This window comes from Mercenaria mercenaria, chromosome 2 (assembly GCF_021730395.1).
Source record: "Mercenaria mercenaria strain notata chromosome 2, MADL_Memer_1, whole genome shotgun sequence".
Taxonomy (NCBI): Eukaryota; Metazoa; Mollusca; class Bivalvia; order Venerida; family Veneridae; genus Mercenaria; species Mercenaria mercenaria.
This window is the reverse complement of record NC_069362.1, coordinates 115,029,831-115,045,404: the sequence shown is the minus strand read 5'-3', so window position 1 is coordinate 115,045,404 and position 15,574 is coordinate 115,029,831. Positions and strand designations below refer to the sequence as shown.

At 34.5% G+C, this 15,574-nt stretch overlaps 1 protein-coding gene across 1 annotated transcript; it reads left to right on the top strand.

The window, feature by feature from the left end:
• The first annotated feature begins 11,184 nt into the window (after positions 1–11,184).
• Positions 11,185–12,754, top strand: LOC123562479 (uncharacterized). The gene has a single exon (XM_045355113.2). It carries the CDS (start codon positions 11,317–11,319, stop codon positions 12,223–12,225), a length of 909 nt encoding a protein of 302 aa, XP_045211048.2. The 5' UTR covers positions 11,185–11,316; the 3' UTR covers positions 12,226–12,754.
• Positions 12,755–15,574: the final 2,820 nt, after the last annotated feature.

The window sequence follows — 15,574 nt, the reverse complement described above, 5'->3', positions numbered from 1 at the left end:
ATCGTCTGCAAAAATATCTGTGACTGCCGATGAAACCGATAATTAAATATCTATAGTCGCTGAGACAACTTACACTGGCATGATATAATCAAATGAGCCGCGCCATGAGGAAACCAACATAGTACGTTTGCGACCAGCATGCTGTTCGCTTTCAAAGACTATTGCAATGAGAGAAACTATTAGCGAACTGCATGGATCCTGCGCTGGTCTGGATCCATGCTGGTCGCAAACGCACTATGTTGGTTTTCTCTGGCGCTGCTCCTTAATGATGTCTCATTCATGCCATTCACCACAGACACTAGTATTTCAAACAAACAAAATAATATTGTAAAGAAAATAAATAATGCCATATCCGTTTTAAATAACAAGAAAGGCGATATTTTTCATTGTACACCAATCTCGTCTACTTATAGCTTAAAATGGCAATATAAACAATGTACTAAATATCAGAAGGTTGTAGTTTCGAATCCTGGCCGAGACATCATTAACTTCCTTTAGGTACTTGCTGAGAATTTAAGAATTACATGTAGAGTATCTGACTATACATGTATGTTAACACCGGTGACATTCCGATATGGAATCCAGCAACTCTGGTGAACAGAGCACCGTTCAACCTCTCTAGAACGAGTCCACGATGTATTTTATTGTACAGAGGGTGTTCAAGGTGGGTATTCGATCTACTCTTTACCACCGAAACAAAATGGCGGCCAAAACTGAAAATGTGAGTTTTTCTTACTTTTTATCTTTTTCAAGGATTTCTAGACCATGACACATGGCTATCAACCTGCTCCACTGTTTTTTCTATCTATCGGTACCTTTAACTTTGGAAACAGTGCTGTAATTTGTCTGGATTGCTGGTCATGGGATTTGAATCGATGGAAAATCCTCCTGTAAACACGGGATAAGGAATAGTGCAATTAGCAAAAATTGTCTTTTTTCCTAATTATTCAAATAGTTGTGTGCTATTTTTCTGATTAGAAGTAAAATTTCAATATATATTTCCATCATGGTTAGTCTGGAGCCGATTAAAAGTCGTAATTTTAAATTACACAGTTTTTTGTCTGATGGCAAGGAACAGTGTACGAAAACAAGAGGATAAGGTGCGGTTCACTTCTTCGAGCAACTTTTTTCTTCGCTCTTTTCAGAGATAAATCAAGTAAACACATCTAGTTCAATAAGCTTTATAAATCAACGAATCTAAAACTTAATATTATGATTTGAAAACACTACTCCTAACATCTTTTTATAAAAGGACTACACCTTATTTTCCACAAGCCTTTCTCCTAATGGTATAAAATAATTCAAATATTTTAACTTTTTGGGGGAAGTAATACATCCAAAATCACTAAAGAGGAGCACATAGGTCGTAAAAAATCGGAACAAATAATTTTTAGGTATACAAGTGAGGTGTTTTCATTTCCAAAATAAAACATACCTAGATTAAACACAAAAAATCAACCATGAAAATTTTCTCTGAAGGAAGTTATGATACATTAAAAAACATCACCACTTTTTCCTTGAGGGTTTTCAAAATACATACGTGACTACACTAGTGTGTTTTCGGGAACAGTTGCGCGGTTGACTGTGTCAGTATGTTTAGTAGAATAGCTCAAAATATACCAGCATTTAAACAACATACTGATTATACAAACTGCATTTATTTTTCCGACTTCGTATATCAAACTGACAAGATAAATTGAAACCAAATTTTATTTAAACATTCAGAGTGAACTAAACCAGTTTTTTTTCTTTTTTCTATGTAATTTAAACGTAATACAAACAATAGTTTTGTCGGAAGGAAAAGTCCTGGAATATTTACAGTCATTCTCAAAACTTTGAGAACATTCTATCATATTTTTATCATACATAACACAAAATCTGAGTAACGTATGTACCAGTTAAGTAATTTATGCATATACAATGTATTTACCGATACCACTTTTCGTTAATTTAATAAAATCTTCTATATGTCCTTTGAATATGTTTCGATAACATTAAATTTGTATTACTGTTAATGGGCAATAATATATTCTCATTTGAATTCAATCATCTATGACAATGCCCTGAAATTTATGTTTGTCCTAAATTTCTAGTATATTGGTCTAAAACTATAATAAAGAAAATGTTTTAAAATGTTTACATACTATCGAAGCAGACATGAATTGCAGAAAAGTAGGATAAACAATATCGCGACAACAAATAGTTTTTTTTTCAAAGCAAATACATACTTACTGGACAATTACACTGGCATGTAACCTCCTGCTGTACAAAAATAAGAATCTGCGTTATGTAATCGTCAAAAATCTAGGAAACGATATAAAATCCATCCTGTACGAATGAATTGAAGCATTAAGATTGATGTAAATGAATTACAGATCAAATGAAACTTGAATTACATGTCAAATCAACTTTGGAGATAAATAACGGCACTCGTTCAAAATTAAACTTAATGCGAAAAAATCCTGTATATTCCGAACATGATATTCAAATAATTTTATTACTACATTACGAATGCCACAAAAAAGAAAAAGAAATGCTTTTTATTTGAAATTATACATACGTTACTATTGATTACGTATGTATCACTCTTATTCGTCAGCTGTATCTTTACTTTTATATACATTGATATACATGTATATGTAATGATTTCATTTGAAAATAATAAGCATATTTTATATTCAAAAATTATTAGATATGAAAATGTATTATGGTGTGATATTATTCTGTTATCATATCTATAGCATACAATTCTCAAAATTGAATTTGTTTACAATGTGTAGCGTGATAAAAGGTTATCAAAATTAAAAGTTGGCGGCCTAAAAAGCTTGTAAACATGAAACCCTTCATCACTGATGACGTATGCTGACGCAGGAGTTAGTTTCAAATATTTCAGTAACGTATGTATCGATCACGTGTGTATCATTTCCTTCTTTGATGCTCATAAAGAATATGCATAGATAATATTTATTACCTAAAGGGTAATCAGCTATCAAATATGACAATAAACCTCGTTTTTAAGAGCATTCCAAAAAATGAATTAAATTGTGATATTTCTACAATACGGTAACGGATTATCAAGCTGTTATATACGCTCTAGGGTAAAGTTTTCCACGCTGATATGGTATAAAATGTAACCCGAATTAACAGCATGAATCATCTTGTGAGCAAACATAATAGTTATATAATTTACGAACAGGCATGTGTATCTGTTTATTTTACACAGAAACGGCAGAAACATTACCATATTCTTTGGCATAACGTATGTATCACTATGGTTGAGACATCATTTTAAATGATGACTGATACCAAAGGAGACTGGAAAAAATTGTATCTATGTCTGATAATAAAATAACTTTCTATGTTACGTCATAAAAATATGTGATTTCGTTGACTGTTGATGAATTTTAACCACAAGAACGTTCATTAAACATAAAAATGAGCTGGCGACAGTAACGTATATATTATTTTACGGTAGTTTGAAGCTTCATAAATTACTAACAGACAAAAGTAACAGGCAAAGATTCAGAGTAAAAATCAAACAAGCTTATTGCTATATGACATGGAGACGAATTACTCTTCTATTGATTTGTGAATAAGATAGTAAGCAGTGACATACATATGCGCCTCACCAGTGATTTTGGGTGAATAATTTCTTTTGCATTTTTAAATGAAAACTAAATCCGAGTCCCCATAATTATAGCCATGTATATGAAGATGTTTACAATTTTCACTTATCTCAGGCTGATAACGAGACATCCTACTTGGAAGTCTTTCAAGTGAGATTGGATTACCGTATGTTTTAGCATACAGAATAGAGCATTGTCCTGTTCCGAACGCCTGGTTTCTATATTTCAAAAGTACGACAACCAAATACTTATGCGGAAATATCATTCATTTTACACATGGAAATGCACAGCAACTGAAAATTGCTACTTGTATTATAAAACTACACGAATTACAGTAAGATGATCAGAGTTTCACTTTAAATATGCAAATGAGATTGTGAAATATAAAAAGAAACGGTTCTTGGCCGTCATGAATTAATCATAAAAGTCTTCCAAGAGACGTAACCGATTTGTAATTTCCAGAACAGTCGTTGTTTATATTTCGTGAAAAGCTTCTGAAGTGGAAATCAAACTTTTGTAGTGTATCTTCTGAAGAGGAAATTGATTGCATTTGTATATTTAACCAATGGAAAAATCGGTTAAATTTGCTCCCTACCTATTTAGCATTTGAATGGCCAAATATAAGTTCCTATAAAATGTTTGATTGGCCAAATATCTATGTCAAAATTGATATAAGACACCACGTAGAACAGACAACAGCAACAACAGTTTTGTTTAATCGACAATCACTAAGAAAGTCAAGCGTGCTTACCTACTGACATATCTTGTCTGGTAATATGTTCATTCGGGAATTATGTTACTGTTCTACTCCTTCCCCTTTAATTATTACATGGTAGAGAAATGTCAATTGGTTATCTCAGAAACGATGAGAAAGAAATGTAAAATCCGTTTGAAAAAATTGCACTGCATCTTATCCTCTAATTTTCGCACACTGTTCCTTACCATCGGACAAAAATTGCGTTTTTTTGAAAATACGAACTGCGATCTGCTCAAAACGAACAGTATTAGATAAGTATGTGGAAATATTCCTTCAAATCAGAAAAATAGCTTACAACCTGCGGTTCTATTAGGTAAAAAAGATCATTTTTGCAAGTCACACTATTCCTTATCCCGTGTTTACCGGAGGATTTTCCATCGATTCGAATCTCATGACCAGCATTCCAGACAAATTACAGTACTGTTTCCAAAGTGAAAGGTACCTGTAGATAGCGAAAACAGTGGAGCAGGTTGATAGACATGTGTTATTGTCTAGATATCCTTGAAAAAGAAAAAAAGTAAGAAAAACTGGTGGTAATTTAAGGAGTAGATCGAATACCCCCCTTGTATCAGAAGAGTGCATGATCTTACAAGTTAATGGTAAAAATTGAAGATTTTGGATAAAATCTTTTTCAAGCGCGTGATATATAGGTAAAGTAAATATAAAAGTCTTAGAATATTTTTCATATATGTTTTTTGTGATAAGAATCTGCGGAAATAATAGTTAAAACTATGGCAAATGGTTTAATTTTGTCTTTACTAGCCCTAGTCGTCCTTACCTCTCTCTTAATATACCTGAACTTTATATTTTAAATTTACATGTATTTACAAAATGGCTTCGTTTCTAGTGAACAATGTTTTAGAGATGGTAGTTTCATTTCAGGTTCAATAAATACCAAATTCCTGTTTGGAATGGAATCAACAGCTGCGCTTGCCAAACAAAAACAAAAACAGGTACTGTGCCAGAAACTGTATTAAAGAATAATTTTTGTAGACAACTATGAAGATAAAATGTGTTGTAATTTACCCGGTCAAAATTTGATACGAGTGGAGTTCAGAAATTATTTCGACAGACGCGCCTTTGTAGTAATTATTACAGATGCATTTTTTGTTTACTTCTAATGGGTTCAATAGCCATGTATATTTGAAATTCCATCACAACTGGTTTTGTTATAGCTGAGTACCACACGCGTATACACTGGTGCTTTTTTATGGTAAGCATGGAGGCTCCTGGTAGGAAAGAAATTAGGTCCCAGATAAAGATTCGTTGTTCTCTGAATATACAAGGCTTAGCCAAGCAGATTCTGTAAGAATTTAAAACTGTTTAGAGTAATTCTTTTCCATCCAAAGCCACTGTGTCTAACTAGGTAAGAGTACTTTATTAGGGAGAATGTAGAGTCCAATATATAACTCGTGTAGAGCACAATTAAACGTCAGCATTTGTTGCTCTAGCAGCCATTGTAGTAGCCTGGGAATCCAGTCTGACAATTTCTAACCTTTTTCTTCCTGCAAATTGACAATAATATCAGAAACTCGATGAATGCCAATTAAGACTTTAATGCATAGCTTCTGACAAAGCACAAATATTATCAACGGCTTCCCAGGCTACCATTGTAGCAGAAAACTCGAGATATACAGTTTTCCAAATAGCTGCATCTACATATCTTCATCCTGCAACAGGTAACTATTCTTCACTTGATTTTGTCAGTTTATCAATTGAATACATTTTTGATTTTGAGTGGAAAGTACAAGACGATTTGCATAGCAGTTACCATTTTCCAGTTATTGCCTCAAATACTTTTTATCTGCTCTTGGATCACCCTTCATATTCTAAATTTAATAAAGCTGCTTGGAAGCAATCTCAGTCTTTATGTAAAATGAGCTGACTTTGGAAAATTTCCAAAATTTGTATGATCCTGTTGACCGACAACTCCATTCGGAAAACTTTAGGAAACGGTCAACCTGAAAATAAATCATATGGTAAACTGATGATTATACAAAAAGACAGCTGTTCGAAAACATAAAGCGGCCTCTAATTCAATAAAAGGCTAACTAAAAGAAATCTATAATCTATTAATTAATAAAAAGATAGCGCAGAAAAATTAAACAAGCAAAGAAAAAGTATTGGCATTCATACGTTTCTAAACTGAATTCCGGATTATCGGTTAAAAGTTTGGGATATGAATCGAAAATTAGAGGTAAAGGAAAAAACCCAAAAATCTGTCAAATTACTAAATCAGATCAGTCCATTGCATCCACAGTTTTTTGTTTAAAAAAAACTATTCATCAAACAGTTATGATTAAAGATTTTAAAATTTTGAACAACTTAAGAAAATAAGCCTTTACATTTTAATAAAATAATGATGAAGATTATAATAAACCGTTAATATCTGGAGAAACAGTCATCAAGCTTGAACCTTGAAGCGAGTCATCCAAAACATGCACTTTGTACGTCGTCTTGATGTGGTGAACATTTGTGCCAAGTTTCTTTAAACTGATCCTTCAAACAGTCCAAGAGTTACAGGGCGGACACGAAAGTCATATGACTTTTGACCCCTAAGTGTGACTTTGATCTTGAAGCGAGCCATCCAGAACATGCGCTTTGCACGTCATCTCGATGTGGTGAACATTTGTGTCAAGTTTCTTTGAAATCCTTCAAAGGGTTCAAGAGTTACAGAGAGGACACGGAATTGCTAACGGACGGACAGACGGACGGACACTGGCGGCATAACATAATACGCCCCTTTGGGCGTATAAAAATCTGCCAAGTCAGATATAGGAATTCGACGCTAAAATTAGCCGAATACGTAAGAAGGTCCGAGAAAATGCACTCGGCATTATATTCACGGTGGGGAAACCAATAATGCAACGTCATCAAAACCCAGCGCAAATGAGCTGACCACACACAAATTTACGCCGATTCAGGTAAGAAAAGTCTTGTAACTTTTTTATTATTGCAACTTTCAACTCGAGATAAAGAGCACCGTACCCGGCCTGGAGTATACTATTCTACGGTGGTGTTCCATCTTGTACGTATAGCTTGTTTTTTTTCCCGGAAACGCGAACAGTTGGCAAAGAAGACATGAGCAGTACCACACTTTAGTCTAAGAAAGAGAGTTTTGACCGTATTTTCGTGAAATGAGGACAGATTTAATGCTCATTTAATATCAGTGACTAACATAATACTCAACCATTGTTTTATTTTGCTGTTTTCAAGGATATCCGAATATATTTTACTCAAAACAAACAAAATTATTAAAATGAGACCGTCCACACTGACGACCTTGTTTGAGAACATCCACACTCTTAAGTATCTTGCACTGTTTAGAAAAAGTCTAAACCATTTGTTTCTTATCTGACATGTATACAGTAAAAGTGACAAGTTTTGCTGCATTCTGTGCGTCACTTGCTATTTTGTTTCGGATGACAGTATTTGTATATTTTCATGACATGCAGTTAATGACGACAACTTGAAAATATCGTTGCAATCCGTAGGGCGTTTGATCTATCTAGTTGAGTAGAATCTATATGAATAGGTCCGTGTTACTTTTTTCTAGAATGATCACATCTTCCCGCTGTTATTTTCTGCTTTATATAGTTTGCAAATAATTGTCACTTGATGAACTTTGCATTTTCAATAAACTATATTATTGTTTTTGAACTCTTTCATTTGTTTGTTTTGGGTTTAATATAGTATTTCAGTTATGTAATGGCGGGCAGTTAACCTAACCAGTGTTCCCGGATTTTGTACCGACGCTCTACCTACTGTGCTAAGAGGGCGGGCTTTGAAACGTTTTTTTAAAGCCCCATAGGCCTACACCGGTGACGAGTTGACAGACTAAGAGACAATAATATTTCAGTTGGCTGAAATCACAAAGAATGACTCCGCAGCATAGTACATGTTGAATAATAAGGGACACACTTTACTTGGACAATAAATGTAGATCTTATATAAAAAGGGAAAAGAAAACATATATTTTTTCCCACCTTTTTTAGTTTTTGAATTTATTTTTGTACAGTGGCATTGTAACATTTTTCAATTTTTTTGGAAATTATTTTCGGTAAATCATCATTTACTTCCAGTCGTTTATCAGCCCGGTAAGTCACATACTGTAGGAGGAGCTTAAATGTGTAAACAAAAATAACACCAAACACTTAACAGTATAGCCAGTAATTAGACAATAAAACTTCTCATCCCATATAAATTATTTTGGCACTAATTACATATGCGAGACAACAAAGTATTATGTAAATTTCTTTTGCCAAACCAAAATCCTATACTTAAAATTAACATCAAGTACTTACCTTGATCCGGAGCGAACCATATAAATGATGATATTATAAAGTTCTACCGCCCGAATGACGTCACGATGCGTATGAAAAATTATAAGCTGAACGTGAAATTAATTACAGCAAGTGCAATTTAACGGTAAGATAATATTTTGTATTACAAATAATCTACAAAAAATCTCCTATTAAAATCTTATATAATATACAAAAATCATGAATGTAAAACAAGATACATATACATACAGTCAGTTAACAAAATACTGTACAAAGAAATGAGTTTTTAGCAGGCTTTTGAAAGCAGCTAGCAGGTCAGCTGTTTGACTGAAGTGCGTAGTGGCGTAGCTTTAGCCGGAAAACTTGCTCTGTGGGAACACTAGTCGCACTGGAGGGAAAACCCCAAGATGTTAGGAATGTGGAATGGTGCATAAATACTGGCGAACTTTTAAGCAGTAACATGAAATCACACAAAAAGGCTTAGAAGAATCTCTTTCCCGTATGATGCTTATGGTAGTTCAATAAGATCGGATATATTTTTTCCTTCACTGATTTGAAATTTGATTGAAGCCCTGCTCCGCGGCTATTCAAGTTTTATTGTGAATGCAACCCATGATTACAACAGGTAATAGATGACGGCTACGTGCCACACTTTAGCACGCAAAACCACAAATATTTTATGCAGAATTTTATATAAAATAGACTCAATTTTGATAGGCGTCACTGTTCATAGTCAAGACTTCCATGCCTTTTCAGTGACAATTTAAGGTTAAAAGGTAGGAATATAGAGCAGGTCTTTAAAACCCGATTGTTTTCAAAATTATAGAATAAATGTAAAATAATAGTGTCATGTGCTTATTTGCTAGACAGAATGTTTTAGCCTTAGGCAATTTTTAGTAATAGGTGCCTGTGGGAAATAATCTTTTAAAAAATAAATTGTCCCCAATGCAGCTTTAACTGAAATTTCTCTGTCGGAAATATAAGCTACGTATCTTACCGGATATTAAATCAAATGTATATTTTTATGTTTGCCTTCAATTTTTAGATCAGCGCATTTCAAGCTGGTTTAAAGACACTATTTAGAACTATTTCACATTCTAACAATTTTAACATTATATTTTATGTTTAGAAGTATAACACTGTTGTCATTTGCCATACAAGAAATGAATTCGAATCCGGGCTTTAGCCTATGTAATGCTAATACATTGTATGCCTTACTTCCGGTTTATCAAATGTTCAGAATAACCTAAAGTGATGGTGCCTTTTGAATGTATTAGGTTAGATTGTAGTCGATATTCGACTTCCCTTTTTTCAATTAATGTTTAAAATATCTTACAGTTATAATATTTAATTAAAGTAATGAAATAACTAACCGTGTTTACGCATTATTGGATGGATATAGTTATAAACAAAATTACAATATACAAACGTACAGTAACTACTCCAATCCACTATTAGCTTTTAAACTTTGTGTGCCGGACTTTTAATCGAATTTATCTTGATATCCTAAAATAATGTCTTCGGTCTAAGATAGCAGTCAATCTGAACGCCGTATGTCCATGTTACACCATACACATTGATTAATATTAGCCTAACATGTGCTCAGCCGTTCTTATATGATTTTGCAGATCTATTTTAACTGGTCTATACCTCCGCGGTAAAAGGTTTTAACTGCTGATTGTATGTATAGACGATATTTGTTGTTGACATAGTGACTGTCTAATAGACGTCTTTTAGGAAGCATACCTACAATAATGGCAATTAAGAGTGTGAATGTTCTCCAACAATGTCGTCAGTGTGGATGTTCTCATTTTAATAATTTTGTTTGTTTTGAATAAAATATCACCTGATATCCTTGAAAACAGCAAAATACAACAATGGTTGATTATTATGCTGGTGACTGGTACTTAACGAGCGTCAAATCTGTCCTTATTTCACGAAAATACGATCAAAACTCACCTTCTTAGACAAAAGTGTTGTACTGCTCATGTCCTCTTTGCCAGCTGTGCATTTTCGGGAAAAAATCAAGCTATACGTACAACATGGAACACTACCGCAGAATAGTATACTCCAGGCCGGGCACGGTGCTCTTTATCTCGAGTTGAAAGTTGCAATAATAAAAAAGTTACAAGACTTTTCTTACCTGAATCGGCGTAAATTTGTGTGTGGTCAGCTCATTTGCGCTGGTTTTTGATGACGGTACATTCTTGGTTTCCCCACCGTGATATTGTGGTATTAGGATTTCTTCGCATCTCTCCGTTATCCCTTTGGTCTGCTCATCCAAGTGCGTCTTTTTAATTCTGTCGTATACATTTGCCCTAGGTCAATGGGAAGCACATGCTGAAACACAAAAATGTTTTGTTAAAGTTTAAACAATGAGTGAAGAAAGTCATTTTGCAGAGCTGTTTGAAAAAGTAAGCAAATTGAAATCTGTAGTAATAATTTGTCTGGCATGGTCATTAAAATCTACATTTTATTTAGAAAATATTGTATTTCAGATCAGAAATCCAGTTGGAGAGATTATGAAGAAGAGGAGAAAAATAGTAAATGATGTATGTACACGCATCGGTATTGTGACTAATAAGACTGAAATAACCGGTACTCTGGCGTCAATTTGACATATTGTGTAGTGTCGAAGGCCGGCTCTACCATGTGGATTAGGCTGTTCAAGTACATGGCAGGACAGAATATTGAGACTGGAAATCCGATGACTCTGACTAAAAATTCGGTTCATAACAAATATTTTCAATATCAAAAGACATTTCAGCGAACTGGCGACGACGCGAGCTTTATTTTACATTCCGTTAGAGCAATGACCGCTCGAAACCCATATGCTCGACTGTGGTCAGCTTTTATTGACAAGTTCTTACTACCCGATTTTTGGATGTCGAAAGGAAAACATATTATAAGTTTAATACGTAAAAATCCAAAGCCGTTATCAACTAAATGTGGTCATGACGTCACTTTTCCAGAATTCATTCAATACGTGATCAAAGTTGGACATCAGTTTACATATTGGCATCAGGACAAACATTGGTTGCCGGCTAGTGATATTTGTGACCCATGTGCTTTAAAGCCACACATTATTGGCAAGCAAGAATCTTTTTTACGTGACATGATATACATCCTGAAACATATAAGACTAGACTATCTGTTAACGAAAATAACGTCTGTTAACCCGACGGAGTTTGAAATTAATGATATAATAGACTACAACTTTCAAATATTTCATTGTGTTGAAAATTGTATAGATGTTTATGAATTGTGCAAAAGAATTTGGAAGGCATTTATTCTGAATGGTTACCTTCCATCAGACGAACCTTTCCCAACAAATATTGATAAGGGCAGCTTAAATATAAAGTCATTTTATGCGCTTGTCAAAGGCACGCGTGACAAATATAACGTTACAAAAGAAGAATTTAAAGGGAGAAGGAAGCATGCACTGGTAACAGCGTACAAACAAATTCCAAGGGCAAACATGGCAGCATTAAAGAGATTGTATAAAATGGATTTTAAATTCTTTGGTTATTACTCGGAACCTAAATTTCTAGACAAATAACACATACAGTAAAGATTGCCTGTCCGTAATTCAGGGTCGGGTATAAGAAATATTATCGATGTAACTTCTTTGGGGCTGTGATTCAAATTAATAGAAATATATGATAAATGAAAATATGCATAAACAGGCAATCACTACGCAGTTCATGAAAAAAATTTAAGCTCTTGTTACATTTCCAAATATAAATATGAATATCAACAATGATATCTTTAATTATCATATAAAACAAGGACGCAAAAGTAAGGTAATTTTAAGCCACCGCTGTATTATGGTTGGAAGGGAGATAAATGAGTTATACAGGAAGTTGACACTATGGTTAGAGACCATCAATTGTTTTCCCTTCGACCAACAGTATAACATTATGGCGTGTACGGCCTTCCATAAATCGGATCATGTATATCTAATTACATTTCTATCTTAGTTCTATCAAAATATCGGACGAAAAACATATGAATAGTGGTACTTTATTTAAGTAATTTTCGTGTGAATGAGATGACCCCTGTTTACATCGTTGCTTGAAGTTGGCATGGCGGGAGAAATTCGGTTGATAAAACTTGTTTTTTTTTCAATACACATAAAATGTAGCAAATTTTCTCAAAATGTGAAATAAAATACTGCAAATGCAGTAAAAATCTCAATTCTGAAAAAAAAAATCACTTCTTAGGTTTGTTGACTGACCAGTTAGAACGCAAATACGCTACCTTATTCCCAGGCAACACTCACCTAATTCCCAGTAAGTTTCCTGTTCTCTTTTAAATGTGTGGTCTCTGACGCTATGTGCATACACTTCCGCTCACTTATATAGGAAGTTGACGATTTGTGCATACACTTCCGCTCAGTTATACAGGAAGTTGTGGCTATATACCAATAAAAGAAATTGTTCTTTGTTTCATATGAAATTCAGATGCTTTAGAACAATTTTTTTACAGTTTCTAGATTTTCATCCGTCGTAGACCTACTTTCCACAAGATATACATACATTTGCTTCAAGAAAACGAAAAGAAAAAGGGATGTTGAATAGTATGCAGTGAAATGCAAGTCAACTGAAGTCAGGTACCCTCATATTGCCGCATTTCAGAAAGCGGTCCGCAGCATAAACGCCCTACTTTCGTGTTCAAGTAAAAACACGAAAACATGCGAATATTAGCATGAGAAGTGTCCTATTTTATGTAAAACTCATTCCACGAGTGAAATAATGCCCATTTGACTCCCGGTTTACGCGCAAATGCGCGAAAAATGGAAACATTATGATCTATTTATTAGGAACTTCTTTCGATACACCACATAAGCATAATTTTGACCGAATTGCTGCAATATAAGCCTTAATCAATACCACTATCTATGCTTAAATTATTTTCAATAACATTATTTACAATCATTTCAATATTTGGCAAATCAGAAGTTATATATTCTCTAAAAGTGTCATTAAGACTATTATCCCACTTTAATTTTTTTACAGTCACAGACTCAATACTGTTTTTATGCTTTTTGCGATAACAGTACAAATCAATTTGTATAGGTGCATGTGAAATAAATGAAAACATATCATGTACTACAAAATTACTTATAATGGGAAATAATCGATACGACATCAATGCGTAATCTATAACACTGTTACCGGTAGTTGACATATAGGTAAAATTACCTTAAGTGTGTGAAGTTGGCGAGAAGTTCGACATTCGACATTGAACATTCGATCTCAGAACGACATTGGACATTTGAAGCGTGAAGTTGGCAATAAGTTCAACTTTCGACATTGAACATTCGATCTCAGAACGACATTGGACATTGAAACTGAAAAGGACATTAGACATTCAATTTCAAAATGACATTGGACATTCGATACCAGAAGGACATTGGACATTCGATTTCAGAACGACATTCGACATTCGATACCAGAACAACATTCGACATTCGATTTCAGAACGACATTCGACATTCGTTTTCAGAACGACATTCGACATTCAATTTCAGAACGACATTGGACATTCGTTTCCAGAACGACATTGGACATTCGTTTTCAGAACGACATTTGACATTAGATTTCAGAACGACATTCGACATTCAATTTCAGAACGACATTCGACATTCGATACCAGAACGACATTCGACATTCGTTTTCAGAACCAGAACGACATTGGACATTCGATACCAGAACGACATTGGCCATTCGACTTCAGAACGACATTGGACATTCGTTTTCAGAACGACATTGGACATTCGTTTTCAGAACGACATTCGACATTCAATTTCAGAACGACATTCGACATTTGATACCAGAACGACATTGGACTTTCGTTTTCAGAACGACATTGGACATTCAATTTCAGAACGACATTGGACATTCGTTTTCAGAACGACATTGGACATTCGTTTTCAGAACGACATTGGACATTCAATTTCAGAACGACATTCGACATTCGATACCAGAGCGACATTGGACATTCGTTTTCAGAACGACATTCGACATTCAATTTCAGAACGACATTCGACATTCGATACCAGAATGACATTGGACATTCGACTTCAGAACAACATTGGACATTCGTTTTCAGAACGACATTGGACATTCGATTTCAGAACGACATTGGACTTTCGTTTTCAGAACCACATTGGACATTCGTTTTCAGAACCACATTGGACATTCGATTTCAGAACGACATTGGACATTCGTTTTCAGATCAACAATGTACATTCGTTTTCAGAACGACATTCGACATTCAATTTCAGAACGACATTCGACATTCGACACCAGAACGACATTGGACATTCGATTTCAGAACGACATTGGACATTCGTTTTCAGAACAACATTGGACATTCGATACCAGAACGACATCGGACATAAGTGTGTGAAGTTGGCGAGAAGTTCGACATTCGACATTGAACATTAGATCTCAGAACGACATTGGACATTTAAAGCGTGAAGTTGGCAATAAGTTAAACTTTCGACATTGAACATTCGATCTCAGAACGACATTGGACATTCGATACCAGAACGACATTGGACATTCAATTTTAGAACGACATTAGACATTCGAATCCAGAACGACATTGGACATTCAATTTTAGAACGACATTCGACATTCGAATCCAGAACGACATTGGACATTCGAATCCAGAACGACATTGGACATTCGATACCAGAACGACATTGGACATTCGATTTCAGAACGACATTGGACATTCGATTTCAGATTGACATTCGACATTCGATACGAGAACGACATTGGACATTCGATTTCAGAACGACACTGGACATTTGATACCAGATCTACATTCGACATTCGATTTCAGAACGACATTCGACATTCGATACAAAAACGACATTGGACATTTGATACCAGATC